At 34.0% G+C, this 22,428-nt stretch overlaps 2 protein-coding genes across 5 annotated transcripts; both read right to left on the minus strand.

The window, feature by feature from the left end:
- Positions 1-2,406: 2,406 nt before the first annotated feature.
- Positions 2,407-6,383, minus strand: LOC109337622 (NAC domain-containing protein 82-like). 3 transcript variants are annotated; one of them, XM_019574636.1, is made up of 5 exons: positions 6,312-6,383; positions 5,710-6,213; positions 5,332-5,609; positions 4,448-4,837; positions 2,407-2,875 (listed from the first exon to the last, which is right to left on the minus strand). In XM_019574636.1, exons 2-5 carry the CDS (start codon positions 5,855-5,857, stop codon positions 2,651-2,653), a joined length of 1,041 nt encoding a protein of 346 aa, XP_019430181.1. In that variant the 5' UTR covers positions 5,858-6,213; positions 6,312-6,383; the 3' UTR covers positions 2,407-2,650. The 3 variants fall into 3 exon arrangements, with proteins under 3 accessions (XP_019430181.1, XP_019430179.1, XP_019430180.1); XM_019574634.1 differs by having other exon boundaries at positions 2,407-2,896; XM_019574635.1 differs by having other exon boundaries at positions 2,407-2,896; positions 5,332-5,604; positions 5,705-6,213.
- Positions 6,384-8,085: 1,702 nt separating this feature from the next.
- Positions 8,086-20,090, minus strand: LOC109337625 (phosphatidylinositol 4-kinase beta 1-like). Of its 2 annotated transcripts, XM_019574638.1 has the most exons (16): positions 18,025-20,087; positions 17,352-17,540; positions 17,174-17,222; positions 16,488-16,620; positions 15,894-16,380; positions 14,050-14,130; positions 13,854-13,973; positions 12,330-12,399; positions 11,273-11,370; positions 11,085-11,189; positions 10,587-10,640; positions 10,294-10,437; positions 10,113-10,166; positions 9,938-10,012; positions 8,892-8,975; positions 8,086-8,816 (listed from the first exon to the last, which is right to left on the minus strand). In XM_019574638.1, the coding sequence occupies exons 1-16, from the start codon at positions 19,501-19,503 to the stop codon at positions 8,715-8,717; spliced, it is 3,324 nt and encodes a 1,107-aa protein (XP_019430183.1). In that variant the 5' UTR covers positions 19,504-20,087; the 3' UTR covers positions 8,086-8,714. The 2 variants fall into 2 exon arrangements, 1 of the variants encoding a protein (XP_019430183.1); XR_002106476.1 differs by lacking the exons at positions 8,086-8,816; positions 8,892-8,975; positions 9,938-10,012; ... (1 more) ...; positions 10,294-10,437; positions 10,587-10,640 and having other exon boundaries at positions 11,273-11,383; positions 18,025-20,090.
- Between the last annotated feature and the right edge of the window lie 2,338 nt (positions 20,091-22,428).

The following is a 22,428-nucleotide window of genomic DNA, read 5'->3' on the forward strand; positions in this document are numbered from 1 at the left end:
TATTCTATAATTTATCATTTCTTTAACATATTTAAGAATTGGTTTTACTGATTGGAAATGAATTTCACTAGAACAATGCATGTACTTTGACAGCAAAACTTTGACAGCAACCTTACTATATCCATAGTATATGGTGTCTTATTACTTGTAAATATATCAAAACAACCTATTAAACTACTATACAACCTTTTCGACACCATTCTCTTTGCAAAAAAAATATTTTTAATTTGTTGGAGCTGGAGTTGATTTGCATTCTTTCATATTGAATTTTTTTAGAACATTCCTCACATATTTTTGTTGGAACACAAAAATTTCGTTTTGCTTTTGTTACACCCCCATACCAAGAGAGAATGTCATTCTTCCAAGGTCTACCATTTCAAAAGCATCGTTCAATTCTTCTTTGAACTTGATAATTAACTCCTTATGACTTTCTATAACAAAGAGATCATGAACATAAAGAGATACCACATGTATTTCATCATCATCATTTTTGACATATAAGATAAATTAACTTGGACTCTTTATAAAGCCGAAGTTTATCGAGTTTACATCAAATTTCGTTGTACCAAGACTTTTGTGCTCGCTTTAGATCATATAGGGGCTTGTTCATCCTATATACCCTATCCTCTTATCCTTGTTGTAAAACTTTTGGTTGTTCTACAAAAATTTCTTCATTCAAGTATATATTCAAAATAGATGATTTGACATCCATTTGGTGTATGATTCGACCATTTTGTGTAAAATGTACCAACGACATTCTTATGGTAACCAACCTAGCAATTGGGGCAAAACTTTTAGAGAAATCTACCTCAAACTTTTAGATATATTCCTTGACAACAAGCTTTGCCTTATATTAGCTCACAGAATCATGAGGGTTGAACTTGGGTCCTACAAATCCATTTGACCCGTATAACTTCTTTTGTTTGGGCCTCTCCACCAACTCTCATGTCTAGGTTTTTGCAATCATCATGAGCTTCTCCTTCATTGCATGTATCCATTTTTGACTAGTTGGAGCTTCTTCATAACATGTAGGCTTTATCACAACAACATTGCATATTTGATACATGTCATAGAGAAATCTAGTTCCTCTGACACGTTCATCATCTATGTTTTCATTCTCCCCCTGAAACTCAAATTGCTTATTTTCCTCTAAATTCAAATTCTCTAACTCAGTAAATTAGACATCTCTTTTGACATTAATTTGTTGTTTTGTGGTAAGTAGATCCTATAGGCCTTTGAAACTAAGTTATAGCCCACAAAGATATCACGTTCTGTTTTCTTATCGATTTCTTCTTTCTTAACTTGAAATATCTTTAAATTAATCAACTTCGGTATGTAGTCATACCATGCTTCAAATGGTGTGATTTTTTATAAAACTTTTGATGGCAATCCGTTTAAGAGAAAACTGATGTATTTATAGTCTCGGCTCATAATTTCTTTCGGAGCCCTTTACCATGAAACAAAAACCTAGACATTTCCATAGTTGTTATGTTTTTCCCTCTCAACAACACTTTTGTTAAGGAGTATAAAGTGTTGTGAATTGGTATTCAATACTTGTAACTATACAGAAAGTGAATAAGTTGATTAAATTGTTTACAAGATTGTATTCCTCCATAAAGATTAGAGCATCATGATGAAAATGGTCAAATCTCTTGTGCCAAGTCATTATCGAGGAGGAGGAAGCTTCCATTTTACATGAATGATGAAATATTTCAAACAATGATTTTGATCCTTTATTATCTAATAAATATGAAAATAACAGCTTTTGAGTCATACTAATCAATAGGAACAATTCTCATATATATATATATATATATAAATATATATATCACAAGAAAGTTTAAATATTCCATCACATAACACTAATAGCAATATCAATCTTCATATTCACACAAAAGAGGCGATCATGTTTTTATTTCTCCAACCTTGTCTAACTCTTAAGTATATAATCATAAGTTTTACATAAATCAACTTTAAAAATAGGAACTAATTGCTATTTCACCAAAATAATCCGTGCAAAATGAATACTATGCATGCTTATATAGATTGCTTTGAAAATATATTTTAAGGTTCACAATTTTTTGGGATTGTAGCTTCTCTCACCAGGTTAGAAAGAGGGTGAAGAAGGCATACAACAGAGGGAGACTCGAGATAGAATAAATTATACATGCATGAACTATTTTGTAACATCAAGTTTAGATAGAAATAACATTCTAAAATTAGTCATTCTTCATGTATATCCTGATTTGATTTTTGCACAAATCTAATGCAACTTAAGTTAGATGCATGAAGATAATTTGAGCATTAATGAAAACTTGCTGTATTACTTTGATATTTTAGAAACTATTAAATGATTTTTTGATACAATTTGACTAAAATATCCTAATTTATAATGATGTATAACAGAATAATTGGGACCAATCTTTCAACATTACCAAGCAACGTCATGTTAAACTTATTCCAGAAAATGAATGTTGAAAGAAAAAAGAAACAAACTTCATGCCAGTATAATGTCTTAAAAAGGAAAATGAGAAAACAGTCTATTGCTTTTCTGATCCGCAATAGCTATGACTACGGTTCTATCAATTTTCTGTGGATACTTCCTAAATTTTCAAATCTTAGTCATCTTGTGGCTTGAACAACCCATCAATCATGTTTTAGTCTGCGAGAACAGTGGCACCTCCAAGTCAATCAACTCCAAGAAGCCTGGAGATTCCCCAAACCCGAAGATATCATCTGTAGATAGCATTTGATTGGTGTTATACTCATCTTTGTTGCCACAGGAAAAACCAAATCCATCCAAGTTGTCAAGGTCTCCCAAACCCGCGAATATTTCATTTGGATCAAAATAAGGTGTGCCATCAGCAATATTAGCCTCACAAGTATTATCAACCTCCTGTTATCCCACAATCATAAAATCAGCATAGAAATAAGACAGATGGTGGATAAGGCAGGCATATCATGGGTTATTTATGCTTTACATATATTCAAGGATTAAAATCTACAGAAAAAGCCTCTCAGTAAATTTAGATGGATAAAAAAAGAAATATTATCTACACATCATACACTCGGACATAAAGAAAAGGTTAAAAAATATTAATAATAGCATAGGCCGTCATGGTAAAATTGTATTTAACCGATAATACAGAACGGTCTAAAATATAAAATTGTATGTAATTTCAAAGGGAATGATTTAAAAAAATCTTAAACCAGAATTAACAAGTAAAAATTGGCAGAATGTAAAATTGTATTTAATTTGGAAGGGGATGATTTAAAAAAAATCATAATGAGCTAGGGTTAACACGTAACAATACCAATGTTAGTAGTGTTTTTCAATGGAGATAAAGATTGGCAAATGGCACAAAGTAAGTGATGTGGTGGAATATAAAATTGTATTTAATTTGAAAGGGAATGACTTACAAAAAATCTTAAACTGCTGTAGTTAACAAGTAAACATAGCACATAAGTGTTTTTGAAGGGAGATAAAACATGGCAGATGACACAAACTGCAAAGTAAGTGACATGGCGGCGATAAAACAAAAGTGCAATGTTCAAGTGAGAGTGAACCAGTGCGTTAAATGAAAAACCCATACAGAACAGAAGAGACATGAACAAAAGAGGAGCAAAGCGGTGTGAGAGTGTCATTTAAGGCTCCACACTGATGAACGAGAGAGTAGACATGCAAATGAAGCGGGGAGAGAGAATGAGGTTAGAGTCTTCAAGGCACATGAAGCACAATTTAATCCAGGGTTTAGATTTTTGGGCAAAGCCCAAAATTGCCCTCAAAACCCCAAATTTAACCCAAAGAGCCCACTAGCAGCACTATGTCTGCCATTGTCACCATGTGCAGCCACTGCCATGCCGACCCTAAATCAAAAAATGGCGGATGTCGCCATTTAGCGGGTTTTCCCAAATGGCGAATGGCATTCAACCTTGAACTGTGTAAAGAATAGAAACTGGGGAGAGAAAGAGATGTCGAGGGAGAGGGAGAGAGAGATGAGAGAACTGAGTTGCAAAAGCAAACTCACCAAATGTTATTTCTGAATTAATGAGTTACAAAGTAACAAGAGTTACATGTATATATAGCAAGACAAGTAAGTCATTAGACTATCACTAACAGGCTAGTTAACACACTAACAACAGTATTAGTAACTAATCTAACAACAATTAATTAACCAATACAATACCATGGCCGCTATTTGACAACACTGACCAAGAGCAAGGTCAATAAAAATGTTCTCACAATCAACTATTGAAAACAAATTGAATTATAAGGACGAAAATGAAAAATGAAAGGGGTAGAGAATAGAAAGCCGTTAACAAATTAAATAAAAGACATCCAAGATTAGGGAACATCTGGCAGAAACCACAACAGAAAAACAATCTTGGCAAAAATTCCCATAAAACAAATTGCACCAGCACAACTACGAAGCAATAGATTCCATACCTCAATTTTGTTGTTCTCATTCAGAGCCAGTGTGTTATCTTCTTTGACAGAATCAAGCATTAATAAAATGTCATCTACAGCTTGACTATTACTACTAGGAGGAGCTGAAGGAAGTGTCAAGCAAGAAGGCATCAATTCAGATAGACAAGACACAGAGGTCAACCCAATGTATTCACTTGTAGAAGGATGCATGTCATTTGCAGCGGAACTATGACCTGTGTTAAGCTGAAGGGGAGCTGGAGTAGACAGAGCTGCAACAGGGAGAGATACTACACAACCAATTTCTGCTTCTTCATCCCAGTCTTCTTCATTAAATGGCCTTCCATATTGTGCACCATTCTTAGGACCAAGGCCTTCCTTTTGGAATACCTTACAAATTACATAGGAGTCCTGCAATACGAATATACCGGTGTAACTAATTAAACAAATTCACAAGCATGGTCAAGCAGAAAATTACGGACAAAAGCCTAAAAACAAAATTAAGAACGTGAGAAGGAACACTAAATTAATGAGATGCATAAAAACAAAGTAACAACAACAAAAATGTTTCCATTATATGCCATTGAACTTGAGCATATGCAAAAGACATAATTCTATTTGTAGTGCCATATCCATCAAAAGAGGTTGAATCATATAATATGATGTAAAATCTGTTATATAGAAATATGTTTATCAGCAAGATTAGCTTATGGGGTGAAACAGATTGCAATAATAGCACAAAGAATACAAGATATCCATATATTCACTCACAGGCACAATTTATAAACACTTCAAACTCTGCTATGACCTTGGAAATATTTCACAACAAGCTGATTTTTATATCTCCTTGATAAAAAATAGTAATATATTTCAACAAAACATTAGAACTAGAAGTCAACACTTACCTGAGGAATTCCCTTGTCAGCTACCTCCTTGTCTTCAAGTCTGAATTCATGCATAACCCAATCAGTTCGGTCTCCCTTAGGTGCTCTACCTGTGTGAAATATCAAAGTTTTAATCATTCCCACAACTTCATTTCTATGTTCAATCAATCTATCCTTCCCAGTAGTCTTCCAGTACCCAACTTCTGTCGCCCGATTCATCCTTGCTCCACTTGCATATTTCTTCCCTCGAGGGCAAAAGAAGTACCACTCTAAGTCCCCAGTCTTAAGCAACGATATATCTATAAAATAACAACAAAGAAAACCATATTAAGTAAAAAAACAGTCCACAATCACACATACCAAGCACTCTACAAAAAAACGACAAATTTGTGTCCATACCTGGGAGATCCCAAGGAGCATACTTGTAAATCTCAACTTCAGCAATAACATCGAAAGGGAATTTCTTCCCTAAGAGCTTCCTCTTGAGAAAATACTTAACCAGCTCAACATCAGTAGGGTGAAATCGATACCCTGGAATCATATTCATTTTTGCCAAGGAGAAAAGTAATCCAACAACTCCAATAACAACAAACCTCAATCCAACAACGAAACCTTCCTCACTAGCAGTGTAGTGGAAATACAATAATAACAATGTTTGATTCGTAATGGAAACCTCGAAAACAAGAACAGCAACAATAATGATTCGTAAAATAAGAAGAATGTAATTAAATAAAAATGAATCCTAATTGCGAACTGAAGAGTGAAGTGTGATCAAGTCCAATGGCGGAAGAAGAAATTCCAAGAACACCAAAGCCTTCCACGGTTCATGAAGGTAAAATGGAGATTGAAGCCAACGATGGATAATGTTTTAGGGAGAAAAAAAGTCATCGGCACAATGAAACCCTAACATTTGTAACAAATGTTGATCAATGATTTTGGAGCGAAAGAGAAAATGAAATTGTAATTAAGAAATCACAGAGAGAGAGAGAGAGAAAGCTTACCAAGGAAGGAAACGGAGGAAGCAGAGAAAGGACTCGTTGAATATTGAAGTCACTATGAGGTGAGAGACATTGAGGAACCTTTTATTTATCAAAATTCATACCTTAACCATCAATTCTAAGACAATTCAATAATTTAACTTATTGTTCCATTTTCTTACGATAGATGTTGAGATGTCAAATAACTTTTTTTTTCATTTATTCCTACAGTAGCATCCCCTTTATTTATTCATTTTTTATTTTTTATTTTTTCTCTTTTTTCTTGGGTTAGGGGTTGCTATATTTAGGATTTCTTTGGGAAGTGGTGAATGAGGGTACGCGGTTAGGTAAATTTCCATGCAACTTATAATTTCAAACAAGTATTTTATATTATGAATGTATTATTTTTGTGGAATGGAATTGACTAATGTACTTTTTTTTTGTTGCTAATATTTAATATGATATGTAGTCTACAATAAATATATATATATATATATATTAATTAGTGTGTTGATAAGTACTTTGTGTCTTCCGACTCACATTCTTATTTCTAAGCTTAAATATTTAATTTTATTACACTTTTGTATTGAGTGTATATGATATTATAATTTTAGTGATAAAAAGTATGAAAATGAATTGTGATGTTATAAAAAATTACATTTAAAGTTTGATATTTTTAGTGAATGTAAGTGAGAAAATATTGTAATTTTAATTAATTAAAACAACAAAATAGGTAAGAGATAATTATACCAGGTAGTTATAAGAAGTTTTCATTTTATATATTGTATAAAAGTATAAATATATAGTATAAATATAGATAGATACCAATACAATGTTGCGAGTGACTCATAATTGTAAAATTTTACAAAAGTAGCTTATAATTACTAGATTGTATAAATTTTAGCTAAAATTTTTGAGATTTAAAATGAAAGTTTGGCTATTAAATTACATTTATTTTTGGTAAAATTAGTTATACAATTAGTTAAAAAAACTGAAGTGACTTAGAAGTCATGTAATGCTATATTAGATTAAGGATAAAAATAACCATTTATTAAAAAATTAAAATATTTTGGTACTCCTAATGGTATTCCTTCATCTTATGGATAAAGAACTAATTTCGTGTTACACCTAGAAATCGAACCCTTAACATTTTTTGTCATCATATCATATGGATCTGATGAGATCATCACTATAGATCAACGTCATATTCATTGTTAATAAATTAAATGAGAAAACTAAACAAATTTAAATCTATTGGAAAGTTACTTGATATTAAAAGCTACCGTCTCCTCATAGTTTCCTCCCACTAAAGATCACTCAAGCAATAGCCAACTTCACCATCTTAAAATATTTTCCTTATGTGTGCACCTTTCTTCTTGCCGTTATTAGAAACAAGATAAATAAATGTACACCATGTACGGTTTTTACTAGAATTATAACCAGACTATATACTTACTTGCAATTAGAGTATGAAGAAAAAAACATTTTAAAGGATAGTGTAACTTTGTAAATGCATGGATAGAATAACATCATCCCAACCAATAAATGTTTAAATCAATTAAGGAAAGTCATTTTAGTTAACTACACATAAAAGTTGAACAAATATCATTCCAAAATGAAACTAGGAACATCAACATGCTTGCTGAAATCAAGGACCCTAAGGTAGTTTGTTACAATTAATTAAAGCCAGGGTTAGACCTTTGTTTCAGGAAATGTAAATACTGGCTTCCAAATACTGTGGTGCAAAAACTATATATGATTGATATAGTGAACAAATTTCACCATGAAAGTAAACAAGATGAATTACACATGAAGCAAGCAAATATCATTAAAGAATTTTGATCACAATTTTCCAGTTTAAGTATTGAAGAATCAACTCCCTGAAGACAGACACCAATACAAATCAGCTGAAATAACAGAGCAGTTTGCCAATACAGGATTTCTGCCCATTATTTCTCTATAAAGGATATCCAAAAATTCACCAGGGTCAGTATCTGTTCAACACTTAAACACACTCCTCATGACTTTTGATGAATCAAATAGTTCACAATGTACTAATAACCTTGTCTGTTCTCCCACTAAATCACTGTACAATTTGCACTATCTCTCAGCATTTAGGAGGCTAACACAACTTCTTGAAGCAGCAGAGCTTCATTCATAAAAAACAAGAGGAAAAGAAATAAAAAAATGGGCTTGTGTAAACTTAGCCTGGTAGATTGTTGAAGTATTTTTCAGAGTCAGAATCTTCCTCCTATAAGGAGAGAAGGGGCTGCATTGTGATGCCTATTCCACAAAAACTCTAAAGCCACACCACAGTGAACCAACCACCCTCCAATGACTTATAAATGCAACACTAATCGATGAATGCATTTCTGTGCAAGCTTAGTTAAAGTGGAAAAAGAAAATAATCACCATTCACAAATCACCTCACAATATTCCATTCAAAACCTTCTGGTAATAATCATATTGTCGTGTCCTCCATGCATCCAAGCTGCTGCTAATAAGTGAAAGAACCAAAGATACACATTGCTGCAAGAAAAATAAATTAATTGATAAATTTAACAACCAAATCCACACAAAAGTGACTAATATTGATATTGAAACCTCTTCTGTTAAACCGAGATGGAACCGCTTTCGTAAGTTCTGTATTGTCCGTGGGCCACCTTTAAAGCAGGGGAAACCTGAGTCCTGATACCAACAATGGGAAACAATAATTCAGGAAAGTCTTTTCATTTTTTCTCCTTACATTCCCACACATGCATAATAACAGTAAGAAGCCCACAAAGGTACACACGGTTGCGTGATGAGGCAGTCTGAAAGGTTACAATCATGCATCATCTAAAAGGCAGGGAAATGGGGTGACATCTGTTTCTTTACTTCAAATCAAACAGATGTGGTGTAACCTTTTTGCACAAATTGTTGTTTAATGAAAAATATGACGCTTTTTCCATTTAAGGTGTTTAGGTTGGAAGGAACAAAACTCCCAAGATACAACAAATTATCTTTTCAGCCATGTCAACAACCTCACTACATTAGCCATCTACTGCCTGTTATCTAAAACAACCATGGTCATTCAATTGGCCAACACTCATGTTGGATACTTACTGCCCATCCTTTTTCTTAATTATCCACAAAATAGAGAAGAAGAAAAATTCAAACATATCGTTGAGAAATACCATGTATTATGCATCACTAGCTATGAACTCTAAAGACAGAACTTAAATACTGAGTTATTTTCAGTCATTAAACAGCTTGGAAAGTTATTTGAAAAGGCATCAGTGATTCAATGGACAGGCAAATTACTAAATATGGAAGTTGAAACAAGTAGGGAGAAAGGGCGGCCTGGCACGATGCTCCCACCTACTAGGGTCTGAGAAGAGAAAACGTATTCAGCCTTACCCTTGTAAGCGAAGAGGTTGTTTCCAGAATTTAAATTCATGACCTTCAGGTCATAAGGAAAACAACCTTACTATTGTGTCAAGGCTCACCCTTGTAACCCATGACTACTGAGTCATGAGGCAAGCAACATAAAATTAGGTTTGGACCGACAACCAAAAGTAGCCATAAGAGATTGAAACTATCACAACCGGACACTGAACACAGGCAGGCTACATATTAGATGACACTGGGATCACAGGGAAATATGTTACCTGCAACATCTCAACAAGAAGAATAATGCGCTCAGCATGCTTACGGCAAGTAAGGAAGCCTTGAATGCATAAAACCTGGATTACAAGGGACAAAGCAACAAATAAACTTAGAGCTATGAAAACCAAAGACCATCTGTAGTCTATAAGGAAAGATTTAAAATTATATTACCACTACCTTGAAATAATCAAAGAATTCGCTGGGAATGCCCTCAGCATCAGAATCCATGACCTAGGACAATCACATTATAGAGAAAATGTTCAGTTTTACAATCAAATTATAGTGGTCATCAGAATCCATAATCAAATGAACACTCAAAATCAGGTGAATAGTAAATAGAAAATGTTTTCAGTTTTACCTCAAGTAGCTCTCGGGTCAATTTGAAAGGTGCACTTTCAAAATTAACTCCACCGGGTGAGTTGGAAAGCATAAAGCCAAAATCAATATGTATAATATGCCCTTCTTCATCCATTAAGAGGTTCCCATTGTGCCTATCCTTCACCTGGATGACAAGAAGACAAAAATGAGAAGTGGGTAAAATAAACACTTCAATGCCAATAAACAGCAAAAACGTATGAATCAAATTGCCAGCATAAACAGGTAATGCACTAGTTATAGAGAATGCATGTGCATAATAAAGATGGTTCATACCTGAAGAAGGTAGCAAACCAAGGAATATCCAGCCATACTCTCAACAAAGTTCCTCTGAAACAAATAAAAGGTAAAGAAATTATCAAATTGTAAGAAAAATGCCACCAATTATACTTTCAACATAAAACAAGGTATTTTTACCGCATAATAGAATAAGTTAAATGATGCAAGAAATGGCAAAAGAAGAAGGAAATAAACCCTTTTAAATTTAAAATCTGCAAGATACCACATTGGGGGGGGGGGCAAATAGTAAATCACAGTAGTGGCATGTCAACGGTGAAAGTAAATACTGAAAGTAAACTGTCATAGGCCTTCTCCCAAAAAAGATTGAACTCATATTTTTATGTTCTGCTCTTACCTCTTTTTAGGAAAACATGAAATTAGAAGAAATATAGTATATGCTAGTGGAAAACACAGCCAATTAAGAATTTGATGCAAATTGTAAGAAGAACGAGGCAGTTAAGAATAGTGCAGTGTATTTTTGCAGCTCCAGATTACCTGTGCAAGTTTAAAACTTGGAGAATCTTTTTGATACTTGGCAATAAAGAAATCACGTAAACTTGAGATGTTGGAATATCTACTCTTGATAGAATGTAGAGAAGCCTATAAACCATTTATTTAAAATAATTAATGAAGGCAAAACTTAGGCATTTCAATACATTTGAAAAATGTAAGCATGTAATTACCGTATCTGGAATTGTTTCTATAAGAGCTGTGTAAGAAGAAGTGCATAAAACTTCATAAGGGCGCAACCAAAGTGGTAGACCAGCTTCTTGGAAAATATCTGGCATAATGATCTAATAATTGTAAGCAAGACATCAAGCAACACAATAGACACAAGTCTGCATTGTATTGTAATATGGAATCAGAATGTTGTAGGATAAGATCCAATCATGAATCAGAGACAAACATAGGTGCACCAAACCTGTACTAGAAAAGTTCATTCACACTTTTACTTCCACTTTAACCTACAACTATTACACTGAAAACTGCAATGGGTAGATTTAGGGTATTTCAATATGCACATTCCAAATAGAACTTCAATGAGTGCATAAAACCAAACATTTAATACTGAAGACCTTACATGACTTGTTTGGTCTATTTGAGGTTTAGGCCCTTTAATAATAATAATCATAATTAATATTATATTAGTAAAATAAAATGATAAATTTTTGAAATAGTCAGATTAAAAAAGGTCTGCTACTTTACAAAATGTAAAAAGGTTTCATTTGGATCCAGGCAAGTGAAAAGAAAAGGAATTGGAAGAATAGCTTGATTTGAGAATTGTGCTTCAACATCTACATTTTTAACATTTTCCTTTATCTTCCCATACATCACAAGGTCCAAGTCATGACATGCTCATAGTGACAACAGAATGCATAAATCAATCAAAAGCTAGGGATACCAGAAACCCCAGTTCTTACAAAATAATATCATCATGTCATTCAGAGCCCTTCCCAATCAATTCATGCATAGGCAACTTCTAACCAAAATTTAGTAAAAAGCAGTTTTGGTCATAATTTAGCCTTTCCCACTTGTTCAATTTGAACAAATTACCGAGAATTGATGCTTTGAAGATACATAATATTTGACCATAATCATAAATAAAAGAGTTGCAGAAGACAAATACCAAACAAATAATAATGAAAAACAAAGTAGCTGCAAAAATGGAACAAGAATTGTTATATTCTCGTAATTCTGAGTATGAAGGGGCAAGGGAAAAGTCTGAAAGAGATCAAATACCATAGAAGTGTGAAATAAGCTGAACTGCCAGATGCTCCTGCCTGCAATCATCACCACTCTTCACAATGACCTACGTCGAAAGGGGAAAATGTGTTATCACACTGAAGATTCGTGGTCTTATGCTTAAAGCACACATTCTCAAACAGAAGTAAACAACTAATTCATCCAGAACAAAAACCAACCAGACTTTACAATTTACAGAATTAAATAGATAAAGAAAAGGAAATATATTATAGTGCAGCTTTCATCAAATATGAAAAATTATGGTCTTGTTTGCTAAATACATATATTGTCATTCTTGACATTGTTATGTGAATCCCGTAATGATAAGTTCAATACGTATGTGTGTCGTAATCCCTAACAGCACAACACACATAATGAAAGAAATTTCATTAATAGCAACATAAGACAATATTTTGTTGCTAGCTCATTTTCCTAACAAAGAGTCATCAATGCTAAAATGTGATATCCAAAAGAAAGCTTGTCCAAGAAGTTGGGCCAACCTTACATGTAGCTGTACAGCTGAAGAATATTCTTTAAAACTGTTGTTCCATTCATATTGTCAAGTCTAATATTGAAAACCAATTAGAAAATCCTTTGGCAAACACATTTTTAAGAAATTGATTCAACGCCTTGGACCTTAATTAAGTAATACAAAGTATGACGTGCAGCAGTACGTAATTTTCAAACCTACCAAAAATTACAATCCTTAAGGAATTACAAAACAATTTTTTTGGACTTGAATAAATACTTCGAATAGAAAAACAGTAAATAAACCAGAGACTTTCTTTAGGTAATAAAAATGATTAACCAAAACATGGTAGTTAGCATCATGAATCGTTAGGCAATTTTCCGAATCATGAATAGCATCGTAAATCAAAAGATTCATGATCAATAATTAAACGTACTAAAATCATTATACATTTTAATTTGTGAGATACTCTCGCGGTGAATGATGCAGAGAACAACCACTCCACGTTCTCGGTTTCACTTTTGACGGCCATCCATGTAAAAAAATTATATTCACTTTCCGTGTTAATTCTGCAAAAACTAGACTGAAAAAGTTGTCAACATAAAAAACTGATTTGGCCTGTTTGGGGGGTAAAAATGATGTTTGGGTCAAACAGACATGAACGAATTGCCCATCTGGCATGTTTTTAAAAAAATAGAATTTAGGGTTTCCAGAAACCGAATCGCGCATGACCCGGTTCTGATTTGTGCAGAACCCATGACTGAAAACTCGGGCAATACGTGATTCCGGCCATGATTATTCCGATTCCCACGATTCAATCAGCTAGTCTTCCACAGAAAAGGGACGCCAAACAAATTGCATTGTTACCCATTGGAACTGCATCGAATCAGGGTAAGATAAGAATCGGACTGTACTTACTACATTGGACCAAATGACAGTTAGGTGCCCTTTATATATCAGTTATGCATATGCACCATTTTTATGCATTGTCTTCATGACATTGCAAAATAACAACATATAAGGTGAATTTTTTGAATGATAAATGTACTTACAGATCGCAAGTCCCAACCAGGTAAATTCCCATGTACGGAAGCATTGCGTATCCTCTCTTTCTTTGCCTCCCAAAGTTCCCCAGACAAGGCATCACTGGCTTTGGGAGTAATTCCATCAGCCTGTTCAGAGAAAACATGTCATGTATAATAATAACTCCATATTTTTACGGTTAAACAAAGCTTAATTACGTCTTACCCTTGGTTGTGCATCTGATGAATCTTGCCCAGCACCTTTCAAAGGGAGTCCAAGAGGTGCTTCTCCTTTTGCTGCTGCAGCCTAGAAATTTTTAAATGTCAGGTAAAACTAAATTGTAAAGTGAACTAGCGAATGCCAAACAAAGACAAGAACAATCAGCTTGTCATTGAATATAATCCCAATTTACATCAATCATTGGTTTATATTACATACCATGGAGTGAGCAAAATATTTTATAAAAGAAAGTTGATCTCAAAAGGATCAGAGAAAGGAAGGGCACCGCCCCATTCCAAGGCTGGAAAACCACCAAACTCAACAAGGAGTTACAATAAGATTCAAATCACCAATCAACAGAAGAATATAGATTTGAACCCCAATCATAAATTTTTCATAAGCAAAAGGCCAACTAGCTGCCCTGGATTTCACTAAACAGAATGACCCTAAATAATCAACATTGTTGCCTTTTTTTATACGCAAAATTGTATTAAGAGAGAGTACCAGGGGTACTCAACCCAATTACAAAATGATCAACATAAATGCATAATACAAGCAGATGCATTCATACACCAATCTGCAAAAGAAACATCAAAACCCTCTACACCTTTAAACCAATGCCAAGCAGGTACCTTAATCAACAACCTATGCCTGCATATATGCATGGTATAATATTTCAGTACTTGATTATATTATCATGTAATGTGATATGTGGGCCAATAGTTTCTATAAAACAATTATATTGACTAGCAGGCATAAATTTATATGCATTAAGGAATTGGACTTTAAGCTGCTGCAACTTTGTAGAAGAAAACCAGCTGCTTACTTATTCTGGCCTGGAGAGACTGAAATTATGAAATTAGTAATTTTCAAGCTACGGGAAAAAGATAAGCCCACTTGAGTGGCAATAAAATAGTTTCGACCATATTGAATAAGAATATTAGGAATCAGAACTAATGCTTAAGTACATCCATAGATATATGAGAACCTGGGTAGTCAATTGCGCTGGGATTGCAGCAAAGCAGTGGTTTCCGGTTCCACCATGCGACGGGACGCGAACCGCAGCGCTGATGGCTGTCGTGCCTAGTCATGGCAAGATCGCAGCCAAATCGCGGGTCAAGCAGTCGCTCCAAGTTTCTGAAACTTAAACCCTGTTTATTAAAAGGGAAATGTCTTTTTGCCTTTATTTTTTAAATGAGAAAAGTCTGTTTTGCCCTTAATTTTTAACATGGGGAGGGTTTTTTAATGTTTATGGTCATCCCACCTTCCCCTTCTGCATAAGGTGTGAAGGGTGAAGCCTTAGTTCCATTCAAACACTCTCAAAATCGAAGAGCTAAACCGGCGAAAGGCCAAAAGCTCTGGCATTTGACTGTAGTTTCCATCATCGTCCGGACACGTTCTCTGCTTTCTCAACCTTGCTTCAAGTGCCCACTTTGCACAGCCATTGCCTCATGTCAACCTCCTTCACTCAGTTATATACTTATATTGAATCCTTAGAGGCTTACACTTATTTTTTGAAGCCTTAAGGCTTACACTTTTTTTATTAAATACTACAAAAGTTACATTGAAGCCTTAGACTTCCTTGCTTTTTACATTTGAATGTTTGACTATGACGAGTTTTGTTATTAATTAAGAATGTGTCTTTAATTTGGTGTGGTTACCACTACCCCGCTATCGCATTTTTGAGGTCGGCTGCTATCCAGGATATATTACTGAGACGATAACTAATCTGTTAAAGAAACATGTCTGATACAAATGAGAACATAAAAAAAAAAAGGGAGCTCAGTAGAAACATACATGCAAATAATGTGAATAGAAGCCTCAATATCACTAAAAATACTCAGACTCACCTTTACTTCTTCTATTGCCACTGTACTTGGAACACGACGATGTTCCTTCCGGCGTCGTGGTGCTGAATTCTCAATATCTTCCATTCTCACCCCAGGATCGGCTGTCAACACTACCCGTACCCACTCCAGATCATTTTCATGTCTTGGGCTTGCCATTTCTCTTACACCCTCTCTATAAATTGAATCAGAATGCCGACTGCCAACATGTAGATCCACTTCACTCTTGTCAAGATGACGATGTAATTGTGCTTCCACAGAAAGATTCAAACTAACAAATTTGACTTTTGCCTCAGATACATGGGTCATTGCCTGGTCAATTGCCTGAGCAGTTGATTGGGACATCCTATCATTGCTATTACGATACGCCTCTTGTGCTGTCCATAAAGGATAAGCCCAAGGGGGTGGTTTTTGTAAGAAAGCATCTCCATTTGCCAAGGGAATTCCACCTTTAGACAGTTTCTGAGAACTGGATGTCTCCTTGAAATTGCTAAAACGTGTTTTGTAGAGAGGGGAACAGATCAGAAATACACTTTACATTTTACTTGCTGCACTATTTTCTAAAACTCATGAGAATTATTTTCCAAGCAATAATACCTTGGCATTTCACATTTCAAAACTTCAACACATATCAGGTAAGGAGCCTTCTCCCTAGAATTCAAGAGAACAGCTTCATCTTCAGGTATATGAAGCACGCGGTACACACCCTTTCCCAATGGAAAACAAACTCCTAGGAATATAGGAAAAGCAAGATTCATATTGAAACAAGAAGAAAAAAGAAACTGAAAAGGAGGGAATGCAAAAAACAATATTGGCATTTGGCACACCTTAAAATGACATTTTTAAAGTAAAGAACTATCAACAGCCAACAATATCCACTGCGTAAAACTTATAAGCAATTCCTCTGAGAAAAGGGGCCCAAAGTACACATCAAAAAGGAGTTTCTAAACCTTAATTCCAGATTAACGAAAAATAAAAATAAAAATAAAAAACAACAATAGATGTATGTAAAATATCACCATCTTTTCAACAAAAAACTATTCTACCCGGCTGCTTTTTAAAATCAAACCGTTTAACAAGGTATTAGTCCATATAAAGAAAAAATACACATGTTAAGTCTCTAACTCAGCAAAATGAAAGGTGGCATTACTGCAACTGAAAATTTTCAGACCAGTCATCGTAAATAACATGGATATGCTAAGATGAAACAGATGACAAATAGTGGAACCCACTGAGCCTGATTGAACATCACTCAAATAACATCTTTAAAAGTTAAGAAGTACCTCCAGTATTCTGAGCCTCAATTAAATGTAAATTGATCTCTGCAAGTGACTTCATACACAAGAATAACAAATAATGTGTCAGAAGCATTAGAATAGAACAGGTTCAAAACATGGATATAGAAACATACATATTTCATCTTTATATCAACTATATAGAGAAAAAATATATGGAAATAACCTCGTTCAGAGCATGCTTGCGATCTTCAGTTGGAAATACATCCACTAACCCAAATGAAGTATCACATAATGACAGCACAAAATCCAGTGACTCGTGGTAAGCTCCTTTCCGAAACTGCGACGGATTAAATGGAAGTGGGGGCTTTGGTCCTGATTTCTCATTTTGTTGCTTTGGTGATCCAGGATGCTTCTGCCAAAGTAACATGGCAAATCCAAGTGAGGCATACTGATGTAATATAAAGGAAATTACCCTTTTGGTAATATCAAAAACCAGAAGAAAAAAATTATAGAGAAGTTGGAAACAAAACTCAGGATGCATTAACACTAAAGTTATAATTAAAACTAAAGTTATCAATCATAAAGATTATTTCTCAAGACCCCATCAAGTGTCAAACATGTCACACAACCACGTCTATGATATGATTGTCACTGATAAAGAGTGCTGGTAGCCGGTCATGTTAAAATGTGTAATTAATGTCAAAATATAGATGGACATTAAAATTGGACTCTGCATCAAGATCTCAGAGTACTATTAAGACACATATTTGTATGATTAAAATGAAAATCATTCAGTGTGTATGAATATGGGTTCCATTCGCAGGTTTTTGGTTTTACATTGCCCCTAAATATACAAACAAACTAAATGTTAACTGTTAAATGAATACTCAACAGACCTCTTTCTGCTTCTTTGACCCCAATAGCTCTGAATCTTCAATTGAACGGTCACGGTCTCTAAACAATTTGCGGAAAAAATTCTCTGTACCTGGACTACTTTCAAACAAGCCAGCATTGTTGTTTTCATTGGCTGGACTACTTTTACCCTCTTCAGGGTGCACGCGAAATAGTCTTTTGAACAAAGAAAAATCAGAAGGCTCTTCTTCCTCAACATTGGCAGTACTTTCTTCAATTTTATCATTAGCATCTTTCTTGTCCTCAGATTTATCCTTAAATAATTTCCGGAAAAAACCGTCTTTTACATCCTCTTCAGCAATCTTTGCACATTTCTCTTCAGAACGTGCAACATTTCCTTCATCATTGCCATCCTTTTTATCATCCAATTTCTCTCTGAAAAACTTCCGGAAAAACCCTTCTTTCTCTTCATCATCAGTAGTTTTGGTTTGTGTTTTATCCTCAGAATCATTCTTGTTATCACGAAACAATCTCTTAAAAAATCCCTCTGAACTTGAGGCCAAATCCTCATCGTCACCTTTATTGTCCCTTAAGAGCCTTTTAAAGAAACCATCCTTTTCAGAATCTTCATCATCACCTCTACTCTCCCTTAACAGCCTTTTAAAGAAATTATCCTTTTCCGTGTCTTCGTCATATTTCTCAGATGGCTTTCGAAAGAGAAATGCATCTCGAATTTTCTGGCCCAACTCATCTTCACCTTTGCTGTCTCTTAAAAGCTTCTTGAAAAAACCATCCTTTTCAGAATCGTCATCGTCTTTCTCCACCGACTTCCTAAAAAGCAAAGCATCTCTAACCTTTGCACCCGGCATAAATTTCTTAAATAACTTGTTCTCATCAGGAGACTGTGAACTACAATCCTCCTGCAAATTGTTTCCTGAAGAAGGCGAGAACGACAAAGACTTCTGAGGAGGCGGCGAAGATGTCAGTGACAACAAACGCTGTTTTGATGACAGTATCTTATTCAAAACTTGGTTCTTTCCTCCAGGGCTTGAAGCTGCACTCTGAGGCCGAATCAGAGGCGGCCACTCACCCATCAAAGTGGCAGCAATCTGGCACTTCTCCTGAATCCTATTAATCCCATCATTATCATCAGAGTCCTCAAGCTCCGCCAATACGAACCAATGCACCTTCAAAGCAATCTTAAGTGACTTACAGCACACATCTATGACAAACTTATCCAAAGACGGGCTCGGCTTGTGTATCATCATGTAACACACTTGGAACAAGTAACTCTCAATCCCATGCAAGGGAAGTGTATACATTCTATTACAAAGATAATCACGCACCCCGGCGTGATCATGCTTGTACAAGTAACTAACAGCAATCCACTCGCAGAAGAACGATGAGTCAAAGAACCTGATAAGCCACCCATTTTCACTAGAATCACTGGTCAGATTGGACCTCGAGGTAATTTCCCGGGGTTCCTCAACCTCCCCACGAGTCAACCCCAAAAGCCTCACCATCCTCAACCTACCATCATCAACCCCATTGAGACAAACCTACCAAATTTCAATTAATTTACAAGCTAAATCATACATACTAGGCACCACAATTATAAACCCTGCGAATCATTAAAACCTTTACTGAAAACCCTAATCATAGCACGAATCGAAATCGCCACCCTCACCGATTATCAGATTCGGGCATCTACTGCAAATTCATATAAACCATGCACCAATTATTGAAACAACAGAGTAACACGGTATATACGATTTGAAATTGGGAAAAAACCTAGGATACCGAAAATTGAAGCTGTAGCATGAACAAATCGGGGAATTCCCCGAGATATTACAACGCGGCTTCAACTCGAGGTATCTGAATCTCGTGAAACGTGTGAATCTGATTCAAACTGCACGAGAGCGTGGAATTGAATGCCGCAATGGATCGCCGCAGATTCTTCAAAAACGACGGCGTTTTGAAGATGGTGGTGGTGATCGACGTCGTCGTTTCCTTGTATAGAGAAAACGGCAAAGGTAATATATGAGTTAATTAAATTAAAAGTGTAAAAAGAAAATTTATTTATTGCTAAGATGCGCTTAACTGTAAGTTGCGCACTCTGTGTCGGGGACACTATTTTATTGCATTCCAATTTCAATTGAAGGGAAATTTACGTAAGAAATTGAATATTTAATTATTCATCACTTTCTTTTCTCAACCAACAGCTTTTTATTTCTGATATTTAACTATTATTGTTGAACTACATGGGTGTTACTTTAAATAATTAGATATAATATTTTATTTATATATAACGGTAACAAATATAAATGGATAATAATAACACATTATATAAACAATTATATTGTATTAGATAAGAGATCGATGGAGATGGAAAACTACAAGGCATAAAGTCCAATAGGATAAATACTTCAATATTTATTTGTTTAATTTGAATACATATGTTTTTTAGATAGTATTAGATTCAAATGTGTTACGATAAACTATTGTTGTTTTAGAAGTTAAGATTTGGATGAGTTTAGGAATTATAAGTCAAATTCATGAAAGAGAAATATTGCAAAATTTATTTTGATGTGTGATAAAATAATTCACAATGATATTAAATATTTATTGATCATAAAAAATCCAAAATACTTAATTAGAAATTATATTATAATGTAGATTTTCAAAAATAATATCTTAATATTTGCATTTTGAAAATTACTGAATAATATATCCTTTGTAATTTAGATTATGAGATTTATAAATCAATTTTTTACCAATTATTTACGTTAGTTATTAAAAGTTATCATTTAAATTTCAGAAATAATATTTTATGAATATCTTATCATATTTATTTTGGAAGCAATACCATTATATGATATTCAACATTTTGTAATACAAATTAAAATATTTTTTTATTCCTAAAATAATATCTTTTAATGAATAGTTGAAGAGCAATACTCTTCCTCTCAAATTTTCACAATTTATTGTCATTTAATTATAAGATTGTCTTTCAGTTCAGTAATTTTTAATATAGAAACTATTTAGTTTTTTTATAATTTAAGATTAGTATTAACACGAGATTTATAATAAAATTTGGAATTAAATTCTTTTGAGGTTTTAAAATAAATTAAAAACATAAACTTTAAATTACGAATGATATATCTTCATCCATTATATTGTTATCTCATATCTTCATAACTTTAATAATTCTAATTCATATTTGATTTAAAATTTGAATGATATATTCATTCATTCCATTGTTAAATTACACTTTAATATTTTTTAACAATTGTCTGATTTTTTATTCAATTTTTTTAGAAAATATTATAAGCAATTATTGTTTTAGAAATTACCATGTTTTATGATTTAAAACTATATGTTAAATAAGTTTCTAATTTGGACTTAAATTAAAATCTTTAAAATTCTACTATAAATTGAAGATGAATGATATCTTAATTATTTAATCATTCCATTATTTTAGTCTAATTTCAGCGCAGAAGCACTATCATGACAACACTTACACAATAATTAACTATTTTATATTATACTAGCTGGATCTTCAAGAAAGAGGAAATTCATTGTTTCTATACCACAAGCTGATCATGTGGTGGATCCAGAGTTTGGGAATGTTGATCAAGACAACTATGGGCATTAACATCTTCCCTAACTCGTGTTTTTTATTTATACCTTCTAGAATGAGAAGGAATTATATGTAACAAGTATTTGTTGTCTTTATCACAAATTATGTACCGGATAATAATATTAAAGTAAAAACAGAAAATGTAGTGTTGCATAGCTCTTTCCATCTTTGGAAAGAGCAAGAATATATTAGGTGTCTTAAACAACAGTGTTGCTGCTCTGTGTTCTTTCATGCATACACAGAGGCCAGCGAGTAAATGGTGGCAGTTTTTCTTTTATCATAGGACCTCACACTCAATTTATTATGAGTATTGGTCAGGGATTTAAGTTGGCTTAGGCTTCCCCAACAGCAAAGTAAGCCAACTCGCATAGGAGAATCACCATGATATGTGTTAGCAATCAAGTATACCACTATAGTAGAATCCAAAATCCAAAATATTTGTTTATTGAGTATCACATTGTTGAAAACGGCTTGCAATAATTAATTATAGTACCGAAGATTAATTATTGTTGAGTCACGATCAAGTCGTTCTTTTTAAGACATTTTGTGGCATTATCCCAAAATATGAAATTAGCCTTTTAATCGAGTTGTCCTAAGGATGAATCGATTTTCTTATTCTCACTATATTGTGAGAACTATCTAAAAGAATAAGTGTCAATTTTCAAATTACCCACAAAATGATTACGAATATCAATTTTTGAATTTCGAGTATTAATGTTAATTCTAGTACTTCTCACAATACTAGCGTCAACTCTTGTGCCAATGAAGAAAGAGATAAGGGAGCTATGAATCTTTTGGGGGAGAAGGA

The sequence above is a fragment of the Lupinus angustifolius genome, unplaced genomic scaffold (assembly GCF_001865875.1).
Source record: "Lupinus angustifolius cultivar Tanjil unplaced genomic scaffold, LupAngTanjil_v1.0 Scaffold_9_22, whole genome shotgun sequence".
Lineage (NCBI taxonomy): Eukaryota > Viridiplantae > Streptophyta > Magnoliopsida > Fabales > Fabaceae > Lupinus > Lupinus angustifolius.

Excerpts from the sequence above, each read along its gene's own strand:
- LOC109337622 (XM_019574634.1), bottom strand. The coding sequence starts at position 5,857 with ATGAATATGATTCCAGGGTATCGATTTCACCCTACTGATGTTGAGCTG. Across the intron at positions 5,610-5,709 it reads TGCTCCTTGGGATCTCCCAG|ATATATCGTTGCTTAAGACT; the intron begins GTATGGACACAA and ends GTTATTTTATAG. Across the intron at positions 4,838-5,331 it reads CTGACAAGGGAATTCCTCAG|GACTCCTATGTAATTTGTAA; the intron begins GTAAGTGTTGAC and ends TTCGTATTGCAG.
- LOC109337625 (XM_019574638.1), bottom strand. The coding sequence starts at position 19,503 with ATGGTGAGGCTTTTGGGGTTGACTCGTGGGGAGGTTGAGGAACCCCGG. Across the intron at positions 11,371-12,329 it reads GCTTATTTCACACTTCTATG|ATATTTTCCAAGAAGCTGGT; the intron begins GTATTTGATCTC and ends TCATTATGCCAG. Across the intron at positions 10,438-10,586 it reads TGGTTTGCTACCTTCTTCAG|GTGAAGGATAGGCACAATGG; the intron begins GTATGAACCATC and ends CTTGTCATCCAG.